Raw genomic sequence first — 21,659 nt, forward strand, 5'->3', positions numbered from 1 at the left:
GAATGATGATGGCAACAAATGTACATATGTGCTTGACACAATGGATGTATGTATGGATTGTGATAAGAATTGTACAAGCCCCCAATAAAATGATAAAAACAAAACAAAAACTAAACAATGTTTACATCAAAGCATCAAAAATAGTCAATGTTGTGTTAAATAGTTTCTCAAATATTTTTTCCCCCAAACCATTTCATTGGGAGTTAATAGATATCATATTGTTCCATGGTTCAATCACATCAAGCACTACTGTACAATTGCTACCACAACCAGTTTCAAAACATTCTCTTCCTTATTGAACTCCTCGCCATTGGCTCTCTTGAACCGCTCCCCCGATAAAAAAACCCAACACCCTTATTCTACTTGCTGTCCCTATAGGTTCATCATATACTGAAGAACAGGAAAACACTGAACAAAAGTGCAAGAGGGTCACAAAATACATCTGCAATAAACCCCAATATGAACAAACAAATAGAGAAAAATGTTCATTCTTTTGTTGTTATTGCTGGTAATGTTGGAAGTGACAATCAAATTTCCAGCACAAGGGTGTAATTTTAAGATAACACCGGTGGCATCATTGTCCTGTGCTTATACCATCGGACTAAACATCCTTGAGTTGCAGTGCTGGGTGGAGCCATGGCCACTCCCATCTTCCTGCTGTCTCCCTCCCATGGCTCTCATCAGCTCGCTCGCTCTCTCTCTCTTCCCTCCCACTCTCTTGCCAGGCATCTTTAGCATCAAAGGGCAGGGGGAAAAAATCCAATGAGATTATCTCAGAACCTACCAATTATAACCAGAATGGCAGAGCACTTACCAGGGAGTCTTCCGGTGTTTCCACATCGCCTTTGGCTTTCATGTTTTTCTTATGGTTTCCGCGAGAGCTGGTGTTGCTGCTAAGAAGACAGGCGCCCTGGGAACTGCCCTGTAACTCAGTCCTGAAGGAAACATTGTTTGATCCACTTCCTGCTGAATGAATGGCTTTCTGGTCAACTCTGCAGGTAGAAAGTAATTCCTCTGATAAATTACATGGCTTTTCTTCAAGCCCTGGACTTCTCCCAATTCTTGAATGTTCGTAGTAAACCTTTGTGTTTAGATCACTGAGTGGTAACGCTTGATCAGATCTTCACCGGATGGTCTAGCTAATACGTATGTCGATTTAGCCTTGATAATCCAGTAATTCCGCGGAGAAAGAAGATTTACAGTCTCGGGAATTCTCAAATTCTAGCTTACCCTGTAGGGTTGCCATGTCTCGGCATGGACTTGATTGCCGGGAGTGTTTTATTTTGGAATTTATTAACTTATTTATATGATCAGGAGGAGGAGGAGAAATAAAAACTATTATAAATTGACTGCTAAATACATTTCCGGCGTCAGATCAGCAAGAAAGGTAATTATCTCTGGGAACTTTCTAAATAGACCTTTTGCTTGAGACCAACATCCTTTAAAAACATATGTGTAATTTTCCTCCATTTATTTCATGCCATGTGGATGCATTCATGGTTCCAAAGTGTAGGTTGAATTTCTAGCAACCTTGATAATATTTTCCATTCTTTAACTTCAAAGCCCATTGGTTTGGTTAACCAAGTCACATGCACTAAATGATCATTTTACTGCTAACTTTTATTTTGCTATTTAAACTCTGGCTAATGGATGAAAGGGTGATACGATGCATTTTTGCTGGTATGAAAAACAAGCTTGCCTGGCGGCATGGAACTGCATGCAGGGAGCAAAGAACCGTATTTCCCAGAGCAACCCCACCCGCACCCCCGCTACATCACGCCTCTTTTCTCCAGTGAGTTACCTGTTCAAAAGTTCCGTCATGAAGGCATCTTTGGGCGGACACGTCCCGGGTCCATGTCTCAGTTCACACGTGACTGGGTGGTACGTGTCTTGTGGGGTCTTCAGGCTGTGGTGCCTTGGTAAACTAACGCCCAGGCCATCCGCTGCCTCGGTGGCCCCGTTGAGCCCGTGTTCGATCTCACCCTGCAGTTCGGGTTTCTTCCTTTCCTTTTTCCTCTCCGATCTGAGCTGTTTGCTTCCCAACCCCAAGCCTTTCGCGTCTTTCCTTCCCACGTTGGGTTTAGGGGCCTCCACTTTCCTGCTACTCAGGGCTGGAAGCCTACTTCTCCGAAACCCAAACCAGCTGGCAAAAGAAGGCCCCGGCTTCTGCTTGGCTTCCACAGACGTGGGCCGTGTTCGCCCTTGGCCCTTTTCCACATTCTCCTGTATGCACAGCATGACCTTTTCTTCAATGGTGGGTGAGAGGGGAGCTTCTGGGCTCACAACATCAGGCCTGGTGGTAGAGGCCTCTGGATGCCTTCCAGACGTCTCTAGATGGGGTATCCTGTTTGTTTCAAACCCACTGGGGCACTGCAACCTCTCTGGGCTTGGCAGGACATGAGGGCAGTCTGTTGGGGTAGACGGGCACCTGCAGTGGTTGCTACCCGCTCCTGCCGGCACAATCCCTCCGGGACATTCTCCCTGGGTGTCCGTCCGCTGGTCTTCCATCCCAGGTGGGTTGAGATGCCCTTCGGGTTCTGGAAGAATCCTCAAAGGCAACTTTCTTGGACCACCCTGCTGGCTGCTGGAGCTTCCAGGGCTCCCCAGAGACCCCTGCCTATAGGAGGGGGACCCCAGGGGCCGCCCAGCATTGGGAAGACTCTCGGGACCTGGTGCCACAGGGGGCTTGCTGGGCAGGCCTTCCATGAAGGAGTTCTGCCGGGTGAGGGAGCTGCCTCTCTCGGCAGTATTGGTGATTATCTGAGTTCGGACTTTGCTGGACCCTTCCATGGGGGCGGGGGAAGGCTTGTCTCCTGAGTGGGTGCTGAAACTCTGGCTGCGGGCTTTGGCTCCGTTCATGCCCAGAGCTGGTTTCAGGTGTGGCTTGCTGGAAGACAGGGATCTTTTCACCAATTTGTTGCCCATTCTGTTCCTCCCATCAGCCCCAGGGAGGCAGTTCTCCAGTGAGGCTGGTAGGACCGTTTCCAGGGAAAGCCCAGCCGCGAAGTTGTCTTTTGATTGTGGACCCAGATCCACCTTGCTTGTTTCCTCCTCGGCGGCCACCCTACTCCTTGGGCTCTGTCCATCTTGCCTCGCCTTACTCGCAGCCCCTGAGCTCTTAGACGCTGCATTTAGACTGTCTTTCTCCTGTTTCCCTGACACCGGAGAGCTTTTCCTGAGCAACTGGGGAGGGTTTAGGAGAACGCTGAGTCCCATTGGGAGCTCAGAGTTCAGTCCATTTTCATGAGGGTTTGGATGACTGTGTCGGGGATGACTGTTTTTGTGGGAGGATGGTGACGGTGACGGTGATGGTGATGATGCTGATGATGGGATACTGGGAACCTGAGAAGATGGTGACTCATTTTGCCCTAAAGAGGAAGACTTGGGGGATGTGGGGACACTGGGGTTCAATTGTCCCTTTCTTCCTGGAGGTTCACTCTTAGAGGACAGGGTTTCCAGTGCCTCACAGGTTGAGGGACAATTCTTGGGAGTCCCTAGTCCTGTGTCCATGTGTGTGGTCCCAAGAGTTTGGTGCGGAGAGGTCCGTGGGACACCTCTCTTTGGAGAGGGATTTAGAGGTCCAGGTGCCCTCACTGAAAATGAGCTGCAGGGGGGATGGCTGGGGCATCTGGTGCGAATCCCGGTTTCTGTGGAAGGCAGAAGGTTAGTGAAGACAGGCTTTTTGAAGGCCATAGAAGGTTTCTTCCCCTGAATGTCTGTCACAGCCTGAGGAGGAGCAATGACTGGAGTGGGAAATACTTTGGGTTTGAGTATCTTCTTAGATGCTTTATTGGGGACCCTGGTTTCAGACGTGGCAGATGAAAGGGGTGACGGGTGGTCGTAACTGGGTCTGATCAGTAGTGACAATGACCTGCCTGGAGGGGCTGGTGGGGGCTTAGCTCCTGCATCTGGCCCCGAGTCAGAGTGCGCATCTCTCGTGGGGGGCTCTCGGTCGTCACTTGGCTCTATGGGGGACCTTGGCAGCAACCGTGACCCCGGAATCTGGCTCCTGGACCACTGAGACCAGTCCCTCCTGCTGGGCATCTTTGAGCTGTGAGGAAGCTGGGTGAGGAGCTTGGGAATGTATGAGTCTGGTCGTAAATCAAAGACTTGTGCTGAGCCCTCGGTTTTCCGGAACTGTGGGAGTCTCCCAGGAGCACAGGCTGGTGATTTTTCAAGAGTCAGTGGGTCAGATGAGGGGACCCTGGTGGCGGCTTCCGGCTCCATTCTTTCTGATTGCTGAGATGAAGACGTCCCCCTGGCAGGTAGTTTCGTCAGACTTTGCTTTTGCTGGATACCCGTGGGCACTGCAGACCGGGAATGATTCTGCCATGACATATTGTATGTTGGTCTGGCCAACTTTTGTCGTTGAGCATTCTTCTGCGTGACTGTCCTGGGGCTGAGAGATGCTGGGAGGTCCAGGGGGACAGCATCTGTATTATCTTTCGGAATGTTTGTCTCCATTTCCTCTGCAGATATCTCCAAGAAAGCGTAGTCCCTTGCATCCGGTCCTGGCTGCAGGACAATTCCCTGAGGTAAAATTTCAGTGTGGTCGGCGGTGGGTCCAGAAGAGACCTGCCTGATGGACATGTCCTTTCCAGTCACCGTGACAAGTCCGGCCTGGCGAGAGCCGAGCGCAATGGGCTCGCCATCTTCCGCATCAAAGATGACAGTCGTGCACTCTGCCGAAGAAGTCCTTTTGACAACCGTTTGCTGTGTCATGGCACGAAATGTCTTTGGTCTGTTCTCTAAGTCGACGGGTCCTTGTCTCGCCTTCTCATCGGGAGACGCAAATGGACACTTTCCGAGTCCAAGGGGGAGGTCCGGGTTCTCCAGGGACTTGTCGGTCTCAGCAGTGGCGGACAAGTCCGAAGGGCTTTGCTCATCACTGCTGTCAATGTGCAACTCATCCAGGGTCTCATTGTCGTCGGTGTCCGAGAGCGGGGGGCTCAGAGCTAGGGAACCCCGCTGAGGCTGGTCTCTCACCCTCCGGAAGGGAGGCACCTGCAACCTGGGGCCCAACCTGGGGGCACATCCCTCTGAAGGACAGTTGCTTACCCAGATGCTCAACTTCTCAGGCCTTTCCCGGGGACACACGGAGGCAGTGCCTTCCCAAAAGGGGTTTCCTCTCAGCTCCCAGCCCAGGAGACTGTCAGAAACACTCTGGGTCAATGTGCCACCGTGCAGCCTACAGCCCTGATTTGGAAGGGCTGGGAGCACTGCCAAGGACGAAGATTCTTCATCAGCGTCATCGTGGGCATCTGTGTCGTCAACAAACGCCTTGTGCCATGCTGTGCAGGGGCTCCCCGTGTCAGCTGGCTGGCAGGGGGGGCACTCGCTGGGGCCGCTACCCTTAATTCCTGGGGAATATATTCCTTCGTTGGAGTTCATACAATCTTTATAACCCCATTTGGTTATCACGGAAGGGGGTTCGAGGAACACATTTCGCTTCTGTAGCTTCCGGAGGCCCTCCAAAATGTGGCTTTCCTTGACACGCGTCAGAGGTAGTTCGTCTGCTATGCTGGCCATGCCACTTGGGAGTGAGGAGCCGATACAGAGCCTTTTAGCCCAGTTTTGTGATGATTGCTGGGGGCGGGAGGGGGAGAAAGAGGAGTAGATATCAAGACAGGTTGAACCATGTGCATCACAAATATGTAAAAGAAAGTGTTCATAACTAGACCTAAGTTAGACTTCATCTTAGAGGTACAGTAGTTGGTGTGTAATCACATCTAAATGCGTATGCTAAGTACAGTGCACCCTCGCCACTTCGCCCTTCGACATCCGCGGCTTCACTCTATCGAGGTTTTGGCGGAACAGCGCATGCTCTGTCATGACTGCCACTGATTGGCTCATACTGTACATGCTTGATGCCATAAATAATATCATAAATAATAAATGATCATTGTAACGTCCAAAATGTTTTACTGTATTTTCCCTTTTTCGTTTAATAAATTGGGTAATACGAGTGTCATGGTGACTAAAGGGTATTTTTTCATGTCCTCTATGCTCTAACTATGAAAATATTTGATTTACAACTAAGGAATCCTACTTCATGGAATTTCATTTATCACGGTAGGGTCTAGAACCGATGAACCGCGATAAACAAGGGTTCACTGTAATTCATAAACAATGCAGTAACCATTTATGTACTTGGTCGGATCCTATACTACTTCGAAGGAGCTCTGTTGAAGGTAAGAGCCTTGCCCTCTGGAAGCTCACAGGCCAGCAGGGGAGAGAGAAGACTTGGGCACAAACAATTATAAGTCCAAGAAGCCAATGGGAAATACAAATGCAGCAAGTAGGAGATATTCTGGGAATTCAGAGGAAAGAAAAAAGAAATCAGGAAAGACAAATGAGACACGTTTGTTTGTTTTCTCTAAAACATACATAGTCCCTAGGAGGCCTGCTGGCAGAATGGGTACGATCTGCAAGGGCTCGGATCCATGAGTTCGGCGGTTCGAAACCACTAGCTGCTCCACAGAGAAAGACGGGGTTTTCAGCTCCTGTAAAGAGTTAGTGTCTCAGAAACTCACAGGGCAGTTCTACTCTGTCCTATAGGGTCACTACGAGTCAGAATTAATTCAACAGGCATGAGCTTTTTGTGCATTCCCTAAAAAATGGAAGTCATCCTGGTGGCACCGGGGATTAAGCGTTGGACTGTTGGTGCTTCAAACCCATAAGCCATTATTCTGTGGGAGAAAAATGAGGTTGTATGGTCCCAATTAGGAGCCTTGATGGTGTAGTGGTTACGAGTTGGGCTGCTAATTATAAGGTCACCAGTTCAAAACCATCAGCTGCTCTAAGGGAGAAAGACAAGGCTTTCTACTCCTGTAAAGACTTACAGTCTCAGAAACCCACTGGGCCAGTTCTACTCTGTCCTACAGGGTCACCAGAAATCAAAATGGACTCAATGGCACTGAGGGTAGCCTAGGATACGTCTACTTATAGTAGGCTTCAACTACAGGGCTGCTTAAGTCTCAATCAACTCAATGGCAGTGAGTTTAGTTTTGGTTTATCTAGTCCTTGAAAAATAGACGGGTTTATCTTAGGAAAAAGTGGAGGAAGTGATTCCTACGTGGGAGTAATACAGTGGATAAGGATCTAGGGCAGTAAGGTACAGGATCAGGCAGTATTTTGTTCTGTTGTGCACAAGTCTCTTTGGGTGGGAACCAGTTTGACAGCACCCAATAGCCACTTGTACAAATGAGTCAAACACCGCTGGGTCTGACACCAGCCTCACAATTTGTATGTTGGAGCCCACTGTCGCTCTGTCGCTCCATCTTGTCAAGGTTGACTTCTTTTCCTCTGGCCCTCTACTTCATCAGGTGTGATGCCCTTTACAAGGCTCTACTTCCTCCTATTGAGAGGGCCAACATTATGAGATGAGGTCGTGCCGTCCGGTCTTCTAAGGCGTATTCTGGCTGTTTATCTTTCGTAACAGATCGGTTTGTTCTTCTGGCAGTTCATGGCACTTTCAACATTATCATTACAATGCATCCGCTTTTCTCTGGTCTTCCTTGTTCATTGTCCAGTCTGATTTATTGCTGTCATTTTGTTCTTTTTTTTTATGGGGTGTCATGTTGATGGTGAGTTTGCTCTATATACTTTACGAGCTGAGTTAATTTTGTTGATCGATGTTATTATCATTTCCCCTTTTGCTGCTGGTTTATGATTATGAGATTTGATGATTTTCTTTTTAAAAATTTCATGAGGACATTTATTAATTTTATTTTCGGCTACTCTGTAATTTACTAACATTTTGCTAAGTACAAAGGTCCAACCTAACTTGATATTATCTTGACTTCCACTTCACTTGAAAGTTCTATAACTGGAAGCAACAAAGCCCACATGGAAGAACATATCAGCCTGTGTGATCACGAGGTGTAGAACGGATCACTGAAGACAAATGGGTGCATAAGCAAATGTGGCGAAGAAAGCTGATGGTGCCCGGCTATCAAAAAGTATAGCGTCTGGGGGCTTAAAGGCTTGAAGGTAATCAAGCGGCCATCAAGCTCAGAAGCAACAAAGCCCACATGGAAAAAGCAAACCAGCCTATGCAATCCCGGGGTGTCGAAGGGATCAGGTATAAGGCATCATCAGAACAAAAAAAATCTTACCATAGTGAATGATGTGAGGAGTGTGGAGTGGAGACCCAAAGCCCATTTGTAGGCCACTGGAGGTCCCCTTGCAGAGGAATCTCGGGGAGGAGACGAGCCAGTCAGGGTGCGATGTAGCAATGATGGAAAACACAACTTTCCTCTAGTTCCTAAATGTTTCCTCCCCACCCCCACTATCATGATCTGAATTCTACCTTGCAAGTCTGGCTGGACCAGAGGATGTACACTGGTACAGATAGGAACTGGAAACACAGGGAATCCAGGGCGGATGATTCCTTAAGGACCAGTGGTGTGAGTGGCGATACTGGGAGGGTAGAGGGAGAGTGGGTTGGAAAGAAGGAACCTGTTATAAGGAACTATATGTGACCCCCTCCTGGGGGATGGAAAACAGAAAAGTGGGTGAAGGGAGACGTCGGACAGGGCAAGATATGACAAAATAATAATTTATAAATTATCAAGGGCTCATGAGGGAGGGGGGGGCGGGGAGGGAGGGGCAAAATGAGGACCTAATGCCAGGGGCTTAAGTGGAGAGCAAATGTTTTGAGAATGATGAGGGCAATGAATGTACAAATGTGCTTTACAGAGCTGATGTATGTATGGATTCTGATAAGAGTTGTATGAGCCCCTAATAAAATGATTTTTAAAAAATTTAAAAAAAGAAATTGGAAAAAAAAAGAAAGTTCTATAACTGCATCACTGATGATTTTATTACAACTAGTAGTTGCGGTTATTACAAAGGGGAGGATGAAAGGTGGGGAAGGAGGCCTAGAAGAAGAAATAGAAAAGAAAACAATGAGTTGGGGGTGGGGGAGGCGAGGGAAAAAAGAAAATGAAACAAAAACACACCATAGCACAAGCGCTAGCTGTCAAAGACGGCTGTGGTTGGCACGTGGTGCTTGGTTCGTGGAGTGCACGCCACTGACCACAGAGGCTGTAGAGGCAGCTCCTGCTCACTAAGGGGGAGGGAGGGTGGGGAGGGGTGTGGGCGGAGGCGCTTCCTGCTCGGGAGAAAGCAAAGCAAAGAAAGTGGGGAAAAGTGGAGGCTAGCCAGAAAAGAAAAAGGGAAAACAAGGGAGGCAAAGAAGGAAGATTTAGGGATAAATAGCGCAGCACAGCCCTGGCACAAGATCTAGCAGTGAAACATGATGGGGGAGCACATAACGCCAACCGTGGCCATAAAAGACCACGGAGGTGATCGGGCACCTGTTCTGTCGTGTCTACAAGAAAGGGGGAAGGGAAATAAAGAGGGAAAAAAGTGGAAGAGGGAGGAACTAGGAAAGGGAAAAAGTAAAAAAAAAAAAAAAAGGAGTCGTAGAGAACTAGTGACAGTGGGAGGGGCCAGGGCCTGGTCACTAGGAGATGCTACGGAGTAAGAAGGGAGCTCACACCCCTCTGGTCACCGGTCACCAGTGTGGGTGCTCATGTGATCCTGAGAGACCGGTTAAGTTACCTGGTACCTGCGCTGATGGGAAAGCTACTTGCAATGAATCAGAATGTCTATGCTATGGCAGGCTCGTTGACAATTGAAAATGTATGTGCCTCAGTGGTCACTATTTTGTTCAGTTTCTTCCCATCACTACTTTCAATAAAATTTTAAAAATTCCTCCCCTTTGGTACTTAGGTCTAGAGGGCTGCTATCCAGATTCAGCTTAGATCGTTTTTTGAGTCTTTGTTGTCGAGAGTCTGGGTATTTTATCTGCCTAGCCTACCTTTTTGATCCATCCAGGTCTAATATTAGGTAGTAGATGAATCACCTGCAACTTGATGAGTTTCTTTAGTAAGCAATGAATATAAAAATCATCTGAATTCCCTAGATGTAAGCATACACACATCTCCTTGCTTCCATATGTAAAACTGGCATTCGTTGTTAGAAACTTACAGTCATGATTTACTATTGTGGTTAGGTGCTTGACGGTCCTTTCCAGCCTCTACTGTACAAAACTACGACACTCTGCTCAGTGGTGCACCCTCCTCACAATTGCTATGTTTGAGTCCATTGTTGCAGCCACGCTGTCAATCCATGTAGTTGACTCTTTCCCTTAGCCTCTGAGATCTGCTTTACCAACTATGAGAGCCTTTCCCAGGGAAATGCCTCATGATACCATGTCTGAAGTCCATGAGAGGAACGTTCACCCATCTCTCTTCGAAGGAGCGTTTTGGTCGCACTTCCTCTAAGAGAGATGTGTTTGTTCTTCTCACAAGTCCATGGTGCTTTCAATAGTCTTCACCAACGCCATGGTGCAAAGGAAGTGCATCAGTCCCCGGCTTTCACATGCAGCTAAAGGGATTGAAATACCACGGTCAAACACGCCTTAGTCCTCAAAGCGACAGCCTTGCTCTTCAACACTTGAAAGAAGTTTTTTGCACCACATTGACCTAAAAAAAACCCCCCATCATTTGATTTCTTGATTGTTGCTTCCAGGAGTGTTTACTTGAAATCTTTGATAATTCATTCCCCCCCCCCCCATTATCATGATGTTGTCTTTTGATCGAGTTCTGAGGATTTGGGTTCTCTTTTTATTGAGCTGTGATCCATGGTGCAGGGTGCAGTCTACGACTGTCATCAGCAAGTGCTTCCACGCTTGCTTCTGCAAGCAATGGTGTGTTCTTGGTATTCCGAAGGCTGCTAATGAGCCTTCCTCCAATCCTGACGCTGCATTTGTCTTCATAGAGTCCAATTTCCGGTTATTTACTAAATACACAGTCTAAGTGAGCATGCTGAAAGCATACAATCGCTTTCCTGATTTTAAACTATGTAGTATTCCTTGTTCTGTTGTAATGAGACCTCTGAGTGTATGTATAGGTTCTGTATGAGCACTGTGAGATGCTCTGAAATTTGCACTCCTCAAAATGCTCCCCATGGTTTTCTATGATACACACAGTCGGATGCTTTGTCATAGTACCAGACACATACCCATCTTTTGATGTTCTCTGCTTTCAGCTAGGATCAATCTGATCTCATCAATTGAATCCCTATCCCAGATGCTTTTCTGAATCCTGTTTGAATTGATGGCAGCAACCTTTGCAACCATTTTAGAATCATCTTCAGCAAATTTTTACTTGCAAGTGTTATTATGATTTCGTTTAAAAAAATGCCCACATACTTTTGGATTGCTTTCCTTTGGACTTGGCACAAACATGGACCTCTTCCAGTGACTTGACCGAGTGACTGTCTTCCAAATGTCTTGGCATAGACTAGTGAGTTCTTAAATGCAGCAGCAGTTTGTTGAAACACATAAATTGGTATTCTATCAATTCCTGAAAGCTTGCTTTTCACTTATGCCTTTAGTGCAATTTAGACAGCTTCCTTTGACCCCACTGGGTTTTTTTCTCTGCATTTTCTACTTTCCCAAAGGTCAAGTCAGATTTAGTTTAGAAAGTGTACAGGAAAAGATAGGAAAAAGTTGCATTCACCAGATAGTTCATATTTTCTCATTTGTACCAGCAATAAAGCAAACAGGCCAAAAAGGACACTCATACTTTCTGAGCATCTGCTATAGACAAGTTACTTATTACAGGGAATAATTTTGTTTTTAGAATAACACAGTAAAGGAGACGATGCCATTCTCATTTCACTTGTGAACGGTCTCAAAAGCACCAGAGTGGGAAGGGCCAAGAACGCTGCAGTCCAAATGTCTCACTCCTGCTCTGACTGCTTGTGTGATCTCAACCCAAAAATCTCAGTTTACAGAGGCCTAACCTCAGGCAGCCTCACTCCAGCGTCCACACGTCTACTCAGGGCGCTACACTGCTGCAGTGTCAGGCTCAGTTCCACTTCTTCCCTCCCCGTTAGTCAGTGTCAAAACGGAGTCCTTGCACCCACGGCTTAAGGAGGACTTACACAATTTCGTAACGCACTAGAATATAAGGAAATGAGTGGACTGTGGGAGCTGACCTCTTTTTTTTTTTTTTGAAGGCTGTAAGATGAATGTGGGAACTTCACTGGGAGGGATCTTAGGGTTTCAGTCTTTACCAACCTTGGCTCAGAGTATAGCTCTTGTTAGCATTTCCACACTAGCATGCACCCTCCTCCCCCGGGACTCTGCGAGCTAACACGTGTTCGCATCTACAGGATAGTGGAAAATTTTGAGCCACACACCTGTACACACCAGAGAGAGAGAGAGAGAGAGAGCAGTGTGAGAGTGAAAAAAGCAGAGCAAAGGGTTCTGGGAGGGCGTCATAACAACAAAGAGAGGAAACCCGGCTCATCTTTTAGGGAGCAGTCAGGTCTCCCATGGTCCTTAGTGGGAGCAATTTTGAAAATGCACCCGTCTCCAGACTTTGTATTAGGAGTCTGAGTCCCAGGGAAGAAGCTCACAATTCAAGCTTGAGATCTTTTTCAGGTAATACCGACCTTCCTACTTCACTCCTATTTTCTAGAAGTTACGGATGCGTTTGGTTTCTGTTAAGTTTATATAAATGATAGAAAACAATGCTCTGCAGATAGTGTGATTGGGAGTTTTCATTCTTACTTTTGCTTTTTGCCAAGATTAGGGAGTTAATAAAACCCTTTGCAAAGATGGTTGCTCAAAGAATGGAGGATCTTCGGCTTGTGGAAGGCCATTGGCAGATGGGAGTCACCAACCAACCAACAAACCTCCTTCCATCGAGTCAATTTGGACTAAACATAACCTTTTTAAGGTTTCTGGGACTGTAAATCTTTGGTCCCTCATCTTTCCCCTCTGGTGGGTTAGAACAACACACCCAGCATGCATCTGACAGCACCAGGGCTCCTTAGCTGACAGAAGCAGCTATTTACAAACATGGTAAAGGACCATGCTGAAGCTGGTTTGTCTTATACATGGTAATTGCTCACTCTACGATGCTGCACTCCAATCAATGGTGTTTTATGGGGGTATAGGATTTTATAGAGGGCTGACAAGAAGTTTGGGGAAAAGTAAAATGGAAAGATCATGGAATTTCTCCATGAAATTTAAATTAAAAATTAAATTTAGAACTCCACCCATACATGCTATTCTTGAGGAGTAAATGCCTACAAAACCAATAGTATTCCCCAACAGTCTGTTTCCACTACCCACTACCCTTCTTGTTTTCTCGAACAAAACTAAAATATCTCTAGTATTTTGAGAACTTCTTAGTCAAACACGGTTCGCTGGGTGGCCTCGCTCACGATGTACCGCAGGCAGTAACAAGTCTCTGACTACCACAGCAATGGACAAAATCCGCAGAATTGACAGAAATGTCCGAGGAGGCCCGAAGGGTGATCCGGTCTATTGGGCGTGGGCTCCAACTTCCCATTGATATAAATCTGTTATTGGCTGCCTCTTCCAAAGCGATGGAGGGAAACCTTCTTTTCCTAAACTCTCTCCCAAGATGGCAGTCAATTGGCCAACTCATCATTCTACTCATTACTGGCTGTGCCACCTTTGGCAAGTAGCAGGCTTTCTGAACACGTCTTCTCTTCTGCAGAAAGGGGGGATACTAGCTCCCTAGCTGGTGACTGTGAGGAACAGATGAACAGGTACTCAGCAAAAGGTCAGTTCCTTGGTATTTCTCGCACCCTACGAGAATACGAAGCTTAACTGGTTCACTGTGAGGTTCCTTACCCTTTTCCTGGGGGTCTTCTCGTCATGCCATGGGCAGGAGGAGCCACTGGAATACTCGCTGCAGGTGCTTGACAGAGACAGCTCGCTGCTGCTGCAGCTGTTTGGAGAGCAGAGATGACGAGGGATGGCAACCCTCAAACCGGGGCATTTTAAGGTGGGGGCTCCAGATTTTGCATTCAGCTGGCATTCCTGAAAAAGCAGGAGAGATCTGAGCCAGGGCTTTGCTTAGAGCAGAGTCAATACCGACTGGACACCAAGGGGAAATGAAACAGAGGGTAGTGGTTAGAATCAGAGGCTTCAGAGTCAAATAGACTAGAGGTTCAAATCTTGGCTTTGCATCTTACTTTGTGGAAATGAAAAAAAAAATTAGTTTCATAGAGCCATAATTTCTTTTTCTCAAGGATTAGTAATAATACCATTCATACATGAGAACTGGAATACATGAGGTTCTAGAAGGTTCTAGTCCTTGGCCTTTAGTAGGTGATCAGTTATTACCAGGTACCAGTCCTGTCTGAAAGGTTGAAGGTTCAAGTTTATCACCAGGAGGAAAGGCCTGGTGATCTACTGCTCTGTGGCATATATGGCAATGCCATGAGTTGGGATCAATCCAACCACAACTCCTTTTTCTTTTTAATCTTACTAGGCAAAAGAATGCCAATTGTGTTTTCTCATTTTACCTCGTCATACAGGTGGAAGAATCGTATCAGTATCAAAATATGGCCTTAATTCTACAAAAAGAAGACGCTGGAGTAAAACATGACCTTAAGCATCTTTGGCTATAGAAATCCAAGAGCACTTGCCTGGAAATCTAATGACCTGGTTCCAGGTTACACCTACCCTTAGCCATATCATGAGGATAGAAACCTTTAACTTTCATGAAATTTATTGTCTTTCTTTGTCGGTGAAATAGCTTGACCAATTACACTTACAGCCCCACTGGTTCTAACAGTATCATTCTAAATCAGGAACAAATGCCCATAGCATATCAGTGAAATCTTATGGGAAGTCATATATAGTACAACACAAGACTCATGTAACATAAGGTTCTGTTGTAAAAGATAATAGAAGTTTTCATCGTCAGTTGCCAGTCTCAATGTTAGAAGACTCTCACATCAAGCATTAAATATCATCTTTTATGCAAATAACATGTTATATATATATATATATATATATCTCACATTTCCTCCCAGAGAGGTAATTTAAAAAGGACTATGATAATTCTTTGAGGTGGTGCTGTTAAGAAAATTAGCATACTGCACTTTGGGGGAGGGGCAGTTGGGAAAACAAGCAAACAAACAAAAAGCCCTTGTAACATTTCTGTCATTTGTCCACAGTATTCAAGTTGATCTCTGTCTATAGAAAATCCCAAAAAGTTCACAAGAAAATTTCCAAAGCCAGTAGAGAAATTTAGCAAAATTTCAGGGTATAAGGCCAATGAAAACCTACCAGTTGGGTTTCTACATAACAGTAATGAGAAATGTGAAAGGAAATTAAGAAAACAGTTGCATTTACAGTAGCATCTAAGAGAATAAAATAGCTAGAAATAAACCTCAGCAGAGACATATAGGACTTATACAATAAAGACAATAAATAAAGCACTTCTGAAAAAGATTAATGGATACTTAAATAAAAGGGAAAATGTTCCATGTTCAAGGATTAGAAGACAATATTGTTCAGTTATCAATATTACCGAAAGTAATCCATAGATACAACAATCTCATTTCAAAATTCCAATAGTCTTCTTTATAGAATTAGGGGGGGGGAAAGTCCTCATATTTATATAGAATGGCAAGAGTTCTCAAGTAGCTACAGAAATGTTAAGAGAGAAGATTCACATTTCCTGATGTTAAAACATACTATAGAGCTTCAATAATCAAAATGGCCGGGCATTGATATAATGATAGATACAATGGAATAGAATTGAGTAAACCTACACATTTCCAGTCAACTGATTTTTTAAATGTTTTTAGTAAACTGAATTTCCACTTGCAGAAAAATGAAACAGGATCCTTGCCTCATGCCACACACACAGATATACAAAAAATTAAAATAATAAAACTCTTAGAAGAAAATGCAGGGACAGGGCTGCCAGGCCCAACTTTTAAGAATAATTCATCTAACATAACAACAAAAGGATAAATACTAAATGCTGAAATAAATAGATAGGACCCCCCAAAACAACCAAAAATAACCTGGCTCACCAAAAACTCAGACCAATAAAATGGAAAGGATTTAAGCAGGCACTTCACCGAATAGGAAATTCCACTGGCCATTAAACACCTGAAAAGATGCTCAGTGTCATTAGCTACCAGAGAGATGCTGAAAGTGCCATATTACCCAACAATTCTACTTCTAGTATATAACCCAAAGACCCGAAAGCAGAGACTCAAGAAGAGACTTGTATACCAGTGCTAACTGCAGTGCTATTCCCAAAGTCAAAGATGGCAAAACCAACCAACATGCCCGTCAATCCAGATGCATGGATCAGCAAAATGGTAAACGCGCCTAATGCGATACTACTCCTCCAGTAAGAGAAATAATGTTTTGAGATATGCTGCAACATGGATGCAGCCAGAAGACATTATGCTGAGGGAGGTTAATCCATCACAAAAGGGCCAAAATAGATCATCTTACTCATATTAAAAAACAAGAAATGGAAAATGCACAGAGAACCAAGTTTATTAGTAGCTAACCAATATGAGAGGAAGAAAAGGAGAGTTCATGGTAGTGGAAATAGCACTGGCAATTCTTTTAATTGCCGTCAATCAATTATACATTTGTAAAAAGTTGAATTGGAAATAAAAAGTTGAATTGGTAAAGTTGCACGACAGATAGATTTACAACCCCAAAGAGTAGCCGAACAGACTACCTCTGTACAACCATTTACCTCATGAGATTTGGTTTCTAAGTTTGGCGTTTGAGGGTCACTGTTTCATGGGGCATCCCAATTAATTGGCCTAATAATATGTATTGTGTTTCTGTTCTACGTCTCAGTTCATTTCACAGTGCACAGGTTCTTAAAAGATAGCAAGGCCCAATCGTTGGTCTCGCAACAGAGAAGGAAGGAGAGTCAGAAATAGAGATAGAAAATCAAATCCAACTCACTGCCATTGAGTAGATTCCAACACCTAGCGACGACATAGGGCAGGGTAGCAAAGCCCCCGGGGGTTTCAGAGACGGTAACTCTTTATGGTAACGAAAAAGCCTCTTTCTCCTTGTACAGTGGCTGGTCCCTTCTACTGCTAATGTTGGGTTGGTATCACAACATTTAACCCCCTTGGCCACCAAGGATCCTACAGCAACAGAAGGAGGATATTTAATGTGGAGCCTCTAGGCACAGCTGCCTGGCTCTGCCATGAGACCAGAAGCACTAGATGGTCCACTACTACTACTACTACTAAACATTTTGACCAAATTGTCCATAGAAGAAATTTACTCAATAAGGGGCAAATTCAGAACAGAATTCCAATTCTCATGGACTCCCTGATGAATCCCTAGATCTATTACCCTACACTAATAATTAGGTCTACCTAATAATTAGGTATTAAGGATTAATACCTAATCCTTAAACCAAGAATATCCCCTGAAGTCTTTTCAAAACCAAACACTTCTCTAGCTTCACTAGAAAAGAATTTCTGCCTTGAGCTTTATGCTATTCTGAGAGCTATCTACATGGGATCAAAGTGGCTCCAGGAAGCTTGCAGGGCAGTGGGCTTATGTTAATGAGGGAAGAGCTACTTCATGGGGAGAATGTCACATTTCACACAATGGCACGAGTCCCTAACTGGCACATAAAGAAACCATTGGACTGGTGTATGCTTTACTGCAGGGGTCCTCAAACTTTTTCAACAGGGGCCAGTTCACTGTCCCTCAGACCGTTGGAGGGCCGGCTATCGTTTTAAAAAGAACTATGAACAAATTCCTATGCACATTGTACATGTCTTATTTTAAAGTAAAATCCAAAATGGGCAAAAACATCCGGCGGGCCAGATAAATGTCCTCAGCGGGCCGCATGTAGTCCGTGGGCCATTGTTTGAGGGCCCCTGCTTTACTGCGTGTATTCTCAACAACAAGGAAAGTAGATCTGGATGCCATGAATAAAGAACAGGCTGCTGGGATTCTAGTCGGTCTGCATAAGGCCAGAGAACCAAAGTGGTACAAATCTAAGTGCCTCTTGGCAGCCGGATTAAAGGCCTCTAATGTACCAGATGAAACTCCATGAGCTGGACGAGGAAAATTAATTTAGCATCCCAGCCACAGAATCCACTGAAAATGGAATCTCTCCATGACCGTCTAATTCCTACCACCGATCTAGATAAAGCTTCATCTCAGAACACTCTTTGATGGGGAGCCATCTTTCTTCATGTAACTTGCAGAATGGCCAAGCCACCTACGTAGGCAATGTATTGACACTTTACAGGTCACTTTAGTACTGTGTACTTACCACTGTTCTCCGAATGCAATTCTGACTGATCGTGATTAAACTCGCGCTTGGGAAAGGAAGGTCGTGTTGATCAGAACATACTTGTAGTAAAGGACTGAACCCCTATATAAACACATAGGGCATGTTTAATTTGCTCCCTAATCAAGATCTATAATGTTCCATAATATTAGATTTTCTATATTAGGCATCTGTGTTGCTACTGATGTATTGCTTTGCTGTATAACAAATCTCTTTAAGGGATCTAAAGATGCCAAGAAAGTTCCCTACTCTGCCTCCCCCCCGCCTCCCCCTGACGGCTGGCTCTCCATATCACTGAAAGGAGAAACGTGCCTTACAGCCGGGCATTTAACAGTCTCTCTCTATGGATTTATGACCTTGTTTATTTCCGGATGTGACATAGCTCAGGAGAGTCCATATGTGTTTCTCAACAGATGTCTACAAACAATGATTCTATATACACAGGCGCCCTTGGTAAATGAGCTTCCGCCATTGCTAAAATCAGGAACATATCAATAATTTTGAGGCTTGCTATGGGTTAGAAACCACTCGATAGCACCTAACTACAATTCCATGTGACTGCTATGAAGATAGACAAACTCCCAGAATATGGTAATGCTTGGTAACTTTGGAAGGAGCCCTGAGCTGTAGTAGTTATGCATTGGGTTCCAATCCACATGGTTGGCACCAGAGGCTCCATGGGAGAAAGACTGGGCTTTCTAGTGCTGTAAAGTCACTGTCTTGTAAACCCGCAGAGGTCACCATGAGTCAGCATTGACTCAATGGCAGTGAGTTTGTTTTTTGGGGGGAGTAAGTTTGAGGTGCTGCTTCATGATTATGATTTAATACAAGTGTCTTAGCTCTTCAACCCAACCAAGAGTATATCATCTCCCTAGGTGACCTTTCTTCGCCCATCTCTTGATAACCCCTCATCATCTTCCATCTTCCACAGAGGTAGAAAAACAACTACTGAGCCACAATCAAAGGGGGAGCATGGTTGTGGCCATCTCCGCTTCTCAAAAAGACATGTTAGCAGACATGTTTCATTTGTATGGAACAGGCTTGTATGAGTTCGCAACTTTGCGGAGTTATTTTTGAGGTGACAGCATGATAATCTTTAGAAAGCTAAAGAAGTGGACGCTCTATTATTCCCCCCGTGTTCCAGCAGGGTCTGCGCTTAGAGCATTCCATGCATGACCTCACTAAATGCTCACTGCAACTGTCTGAAGTAGGGGGGGAAAAAAACCCCAAAACAGCACGAGCCACATTTTTCAAAAGGGGAAACGGAGTCACCAAGACATGAATAAGTTGCTCATGGTCACCCAGCCCAGACAACCTTCCGATGCCCTGTCCATTCTGCTATAATACCAAGTAGGTTAGCTCAGCAGTAAGCATTAGTGTCACACATCGCCCTGACCAGAGGTACCCCTCGTCCTACAACCAACAAACAGAACCAAGCGTCCTGTCCCGGAGTTGCTCCTGACTCAAAGCGACGCTCCATAGAATTCCCTAGCCTGGAAATCTTTAGGAAAGTAGAGAAGGTCATCTTTCTCCGGAGCAGTGGTGGGTCTGCACTGCAGATCCAGAAGCAAGAGGCCCAGTGCCTAATCCTCAGCACCACCAGGACTCCTTGTCATCAGGACCAGATAATGATCACGAGACGTATTCATGAAGAATCCATATTGATTGTGGACTGCAACATCATCTTACTGATGTTGGTTGAGCTGGGAAATAACCTTTAGTTAATGCTATCAGAATCTCAATTCAAAGTGTGCTTTTCCCCATACGCATTAGACTTAAAACGTGATCTGAACACTTTAAACAGAGAGAAAGTAACATTCATACCGTGAGGCGCACAGTGAGGCACCCAAAAGTTTAGTGAAAACGAAAGAGAAACGGTGGCTAAGTTTCTTAGATTAAAAACCACACACTTGAGGCCATAGGAAAGACCTTGGGGTCCCGAGGAATGTTTCAGAGGATCACCTCCGATGGCACTTTCATTCCAAATAAACTGGAGCATGTTTGCCTTTGGGGAAGAACATCCTCGCTGCACGGATACAATTATACAGTCAACTAAAAAGGCTAGTTATCTGCAAATATCTACCTGTCATTTTTTTAAAGCCTACATTTTTCATGATATATTTATTTGGCTCCTGTGTTTTTTTAAGTTACTTTTTTATGTCTATGGAAGTTAAAAGCCACGCTAGTTAAAGTTTTGCCAAATAAGCACAAAGCTAACCCAGGGTGAAGGGGGTGAAAAAACCAAAAACAAAATGCAGAACCCATGAATTTTTAAAAGTTCATATATACTATATCATAAAAGTCGGATGAATAATATGGTATATGGGCCTTAATAAAAAGCTCCTTGACCATTTCTCAGAGACTTTGAGATGTAATCAATACCCAAAGAGGTATCTTGGGGACAAAGCCAAGATTTATGATATTTTTGTCGAGAGTGACACTTTCTGCTTTTACGCTCTCAGCGGGGGGACATGGTATTGAATTTCAGAGAACACAAGACAGGAAAAGTACTTTATCTGGCTGACAATGCTTCAAGGATGCGCATTATGGTTCACTTGTGACATCATATTTGATGGAAGGAAATAACATCCTAAACACGTGTTCTGAAGACAACAGGGAAATGCACACGCATCTCCACATTGGATCCTGCCTGTGCCGGACTCCAGCTCCTTCCCAGCCCCGAAAGCCAATCTCTAGATGAAAGGTCCAGGATATATGAGTGGAGTTTCTAAGCAAAACCAAACAGAAACATTTCATAATGCTGATTCCTCAGCTTGCTTCAAAATCCTGGCTTGGTATATTAGTCCGGGTAGACTAGAGAAACAAATCCAGGAAGACTCATATGTGAATAAGAAAGAGCTTTATATACAAGACCAATTGAATGCTGAGAAAACATCCCAGCCCAGTCCAGATCAAGTCCATAAGTTCCACATTAGCCCATATTTCTGATACCAATATATAAAGCCCTCTTCAGACTCACGAAACACATGCTATGACGCCGAATGCAGGAAGATCACAGGTCATTGGTTGGGAAGTCTTGTGGATCCAGTGGCATTGTAAGCATGCTTCCTCCAGCTCAAGACACTAGCATAGTTCCATGTGTCTCGTCAGCTACAATGTCTCCAGGGAGTGAGCAGAGAGAAAGTGTGTCTCCTGCCTCCAGGGGTGAATACCGGAGTTCTCAAAATCCTCAGGAGAAGGCCATGCCCACCCAGAGGCCTCATTGGCTATGACCTGATTGACAGGCTAGCTTCTACCCCTTCACTCTTAAGCCTCTCAAATGGACAAACGGTTATATAACTACCACACTTGGATAACTAAATTAAAGGTGAGTTCACGTGTCTGGATTAGATAACACATACATATACCAAAACAAATCCACTGCCTTGTTGAGAGTCAATTCTCCCTTTAATGACCTGATAGGGCAGAACAGAACTATTGCAGGCTTTCCCAGGTCGTAATCTTTATAGAAGATTGCACTCCGATGGAGTGGCTGATGGGCTCTACTTTCAG

The 21,659-nt window shown here is 44.9% G+C and overlaps 1 protein-coding gene across 1 annotated transcript in view; it reads right to left on the reverse strand.

Moving 5' to 3' along the window:
* Nucleotides 1–21,659, reverse strand: part of NCKAP5 (NCK associated protein 5) — a 734,641-nt gene that overhangs the window by 134,876 nt on the left and 578,106 nt on the right. The window contains exons 10-12 of the mRNA XM_045287417.1: nucleotides 13,685–13,873; nucleotides 1,802–5,586; nucleotides 815–992 (exon numbers count right to left, since the gene is read on the reverse strand). Of these exons, the coding sequence (XP_045143352.1) occupies nucleotides 815–992; nucleotides 1,802–5,586; nucleotides 13,685–13,873 (4,152 nt within the window). The remainder of the gene's footprint in view (nucleotides 1–814; nucleotides 993–1,801; nucleotides 5,587–13,684; nucleotides 13,874–21,659) is intronic.

The sequence above is a fragment of the Echinops telfairi genome, unplaced genomic scaffold (assembly GCF_000313985.2).
Source record: "Echinops telfairi isolate 266 unplaced genomic scaffold, ASM31398v2 ScPeMD7_15;HRSCAF=58, whole genome shotgun sequence".
Lineage (NCBI taxonomy): Eukaryota > Metazoa > Chordata > Mammalia > Afrosoricida > Tenrecidae > Echinops > Echinops telfairi.